Source organism: Austrofundulus limnaeus, unplaced genomic scaffold (genome assembly GCF_001266775.1).
Source record: "Austrofundulus limnaeus strain Quisiro unplaced genomic scaffold, Austrofundulus_limnaeus-1.0 Scaffold91, whole genome shotgun sequence".
NCBI lineage: Eukaryota > Metazoa > Chordata > Actinopteri > Cyprinodontiformes > Rivulidae > Austrofundulus > Austrofundulus limnaeus.
Genome location: NW_013952493.1, coordinates 461,068 through 465,189, shown reverse-complemented (window position 1 = coordinate 465,189; position 4,122 = coordinate 461,068). Strand labels below are relative to the sequence as shown.

Genomic DNA, 4,122 nt, shown 5'->3' with positions numbered 1-4,122 from the left:
TATATATATAGTTCCAAAATCCAAAATGGACTCAGTTAAAAAAGTTTAGAGCTGGTTAAGTGCAAACTTGACTGGACTGATCAACAGATTCAAAGAGGTTTATAAAAGTTAACATTATTTCGACACAGATTGCACACTGGTGGAAAAGCAGGAGCTCTTTTATCTTCGTATTAGTGAGAGAATCCTGAAATATTAATGAAAGTGTAAAAGGAGACCACAGTGATTGATTAGTCTGGAATAATACACTCTGGTTGAAAAAAAAAAACAACTAAAGAGGCCGCAGATGTGGTCCAACAGGAACGCACAAACCCACCGTCTGTGTGTGTGTTTGAAAGTGTACGCCTGTCAGCGTCCAAGTATGAGTTTCCACTGGAGGTCTCACGAGGCGGCTCGGGTCACAGTTCAGGCCGAGGCTTTCATCTGTCAATCACAGAAAAAAGATTAGAGGATATCAGAGGTCGCCGAGTCAAAGCTCTCATCCACAGCGGAGCTCAAACTTTCAGCAGGATCTGTTTCCTCACCCAGGCTGGAGTCGGGGCTGTGCTGCACATTTGTAAGACAGCAAATTAAATCAGGGACACAATCCTTTCTTCATGGCAGGGGTAATGTTTTCTCTCTCGCACACACAGGGGCTAAATTATAAATGTGCTATTATTTGTTTACTGCATGTTGAACTGAGAGGAGTGTATTATTCATCTGCTCTGACAGCAGACACAGAAGAGCAGGACATTAAATCCTGAACAGTCTATCAAAGATGGGGATTTGAGCAGCGTGCAAGGATGATAATGAACTTTCTATCACTTTTTAACAAGAAGAGTTCAACCAGGAGAAATAAAAGAGTCTTGGTTACTTGTAAGACAAGTCGGTGATGCTTGCTGTTACCGGTTGTGATACGATCTTTGATTTAAAAACTCATCRGTGCAAACAGGAGCCCTGCAGCTAATTAGGTTTGGTTGTCTTTTTTCCCCCTTCTCCAGTCCTGAGAGATGATTTCCGGCAGGCGCCCAGTGACGTGGTGGTGGCTGCTGGAGAGCCCGCGGTGCTGGAGTGCATCCCACCCCGTGGTCACCCCGAGCCCTCCGTGTTCTGGAAACGCAACAACGTCCGAGTCAGCACCAAAGATGAGCGCGTCTCTGTGAGTTCTGCACAAACACAGAGCAAACCACACTCTGTTTTAACAATTAGGAAATATTACTCTTTTTTTTCAAAAGAACCTGTGCTTTTGGTTCATTCTTGATGGTATTTTGTTTTCTGTGGTTGTATATTTGTTGCCACAGCTGCAGCCTATTCTCTCATTAACCTCAGACTGTCTATCCCTTCAGTCCTCTCTCTGTGCTCAGTCTAGCCTTGTTGTTTTTATACCATGTCYGGTTTTCCTTCATCTTCTTGTGCTGAGCTTTAGGTTTTGTTGCAGCAAAAGCTTCATTTTTTTAAATAAAAAAAYTRGGGTTTTCTTTTGACATTCTTTGAGCGATTTGCACTTTTAGGTCCAACGTTCGTATATTTGTGGCACTTTTATTAAACAGCTTTTTATGTTTTAATGCAGTGGAGGGTCAAACATTTATAAAAGTAATCAGTAGGACAAACATTTAAAATTTTAACATTTAAAAAAGGCCAAATGGTTTTTCTTTTTAAGCTAATCTATTCTGGCACAGTTTGAAGGCAGAATTGATTTAAGGCATTTTATCAGGGCTTAAAAACGAGCCATTTTCCAGCTCTGTTTGTTGTTTTTATTAGTTTAATTTAATTCTTCTTTTGTTTTTGGATGTTGCAGTTTTATCATTTACTTTGTGTTTTGTTGTTTTGTAGCACTTTGAGGTTTTTGCTAATGAAAAATGCGCTACAAATTAAATTCATCATTATTACAACATTTTCTGAAATTCATAAAGTGATGTGCAAAATTTTCATTTGTTGTAGTTTCTGAAAACCAAACTTAGCAGATTGTTCTGTTGGTTGATTTAATCTGGGTATTAAACACTTGGCTACCATCAAATGYAAAGAAAAATAAAGTATTTTCAAACAGTAAAGATAAATCTTGGATTGTATTGAATTAAATACAAGTAAAAACCAATAACAATATGTCTGGACAGCTTAATTCTGATAAAAATTAATAATAAAAAAAAGGAAAAATCTACAGTCATTATATATATTTAAATCAGTTATTGACCAGTTTTATGAAATTTGCACTTTTAGGCACAATTTTATTCAGATTTATATCCATTGTGGCAGCTTACCATTGATTTGAAGTACATTGCTGATGTTAAAATGGCTCCTTGTGTAATTATTGTGAAAATATCACATGAGTAGTTTCTACGTATTTTTCTGTTTTTGCTGTTGTTTATATCTTCTCCCACTACAGAGTCTTTGATGCTTTCTAACTGCATCAGTAAGTTCATTTATATCCACAGATAGGTCAGGAAATATGGCATTTCCTGAGAAATATTTCAGTTTTTTGCACTCGGTAACATATCAGATTAAAATAAAATGTAAGCTGTAACTACATTTAATACTGAGAAAAAGGACATAAATGCTTTTGGATGTTTAGATTCTGATTTGTAACTAAGATACTCTTTTTATAAGCTTTGTTAAACACATTTTAATATTTTTTTATTCATGACCAAATGTTACAATTAAGTGAAGCAGCTACTTTTATAGTGAAAAGATTTGTTTTTCCTCGAGGCTTATTCAAATACTTGCTCTGACTTTCAAAAGTCAAGGAGGAATCTGTGACACACGAGGGCGAGGTACTCATTTAAACTGACTTTGACTCGTTTCAAAAGACTGTAATTCTGTGTGGAGATCTTGGGACGCTGTGGGCCGGAAAAATGTCTGTATTCTCGGYGTCGCTGTGCCCTCTCATGTGTAAAACCAAGAGCCGGATGTGTGATTGTTGAACAGTTAGAAATGTTGGAAGAGACGAGACGAAGATGATGACAGCTCTTATAGAAGGAAAAGTGATGAAACTGTTGATTAAAGAAAAAAATCCATTCTTTGTTGCTCATTTATAAGAATGGAGAAAAAAACAGGGAATTTGGATTTTTCCATTACAAGCTTTTAYTTTGGGGCACCAAAGTGAGCTAATATTTTTTTTGTTTTGATTTTAAGATGCGTGGCGGCAAACTGATGATCTCTCCAACCAGAAAAAGCGACGCTGGAATGTATGTCTGTGTTGGCACCAACATGGTCGGAGAGAGGGACAGCGATCCKGCAGAGCTGGTGGTCTACGGTGAGMTGCACATATTTAAAATCCAASCAGCTTTCAGAAACAGAAAAGCAGAAATCCGTRAAGTCCTTATTTGCCCACCCGTAGAGCGTCCCGTGTTGGTACGGAGGCCKGTGAACCAGGTGGTCATGGAGGAAGAGACGGTGGACTTCCTGTGCGAGGTCCATGGCGATCCTGCGCCCACTGTCAGATGGAGACGAGAGGAGGGGGAGCTTCCACGTGGGAGGTGAGACATGAGTGAGAACCAATAGAAAAAATAAATAGATGACACACATCAGTTAGAAGCAGGTGTAAATATTTTGTCTTGGTAAACTCTTTTGTCTTCCAAAAATTCTCTCGGCGTCATCGATTTTTTGTTTCTGACCCCAACCTGGGGGGTTTTCTGAGGAGTTTGCATCTTCTCCTTGTGTATGCATAAAAAAATGTTATTATAAACTAAAGGGGGCTCAGTACAAATAGCTTGGGAACCACTGATCTGATGGATAAGACTTCATTTATTTATTGGTCAGATTAATCCTTCTGTAACCATTTGTATTTACTGTATTTCTTCAAAGGATTTATTTCAGGGGTCCCAAATCCTGGTCCTGGAGGGGCCACTATAATGCATGTTTTGTTTCTCTGCTCCAAYACTTGATTCARTGACTRAATTRCTTCTTCAAGTTCTGCACAAGCCTGTTAATCACATGCCAGATATTTTTGAGCTGAGAAACCTCTAAAACAYGCAGGATGGTGTCCCTCAAGGACCATGATTAGGCACCCCTGCTTTGTTGCAAATTTAGATAAGTCTAATAAATTTGGGCTTTTTTCAAAAATTTGCAGATGTATATTTTATCTTTAAGCTGCTGTATGTAGTTTCTTGGGAACCCAAAAACTTAGAAAAATTTTGAACAGAAACAACC

The 4,122-nt window shown here is 38.3% G+C and overlaps 1 protein-coding gene across 3 annotated transcripts in view; it reads left to right on the top strand.

The window, feature by feature from the left end:
- Nucleotides 1-4,122, top strand: part of LOC106520370 (roundabout homolog 2) — an 87,086-nt gene that overhangs the window by 29,876 nt on the left and 53,088 nt on the right. For all 3 annotated transcript variants that reach the window (XM_014012416.1, XM_014012415.1, XM_014012414.1), the window contains exons 3-5: nt 978-1,135; nt 3,106-3,226; nt 3,311-3,449. In XM_014012416.1, coding sequence (XP_013867870.1) covers nt 978-1,135; nt 3,106-3,226; nt 3,311-3,449 — 418 coding nt within the window. The remainder of the gene's footprint in view (nt 1-977; nt 1,136-3,105; nt 3,227-3,310; nt 3,450-4,122) is intronic.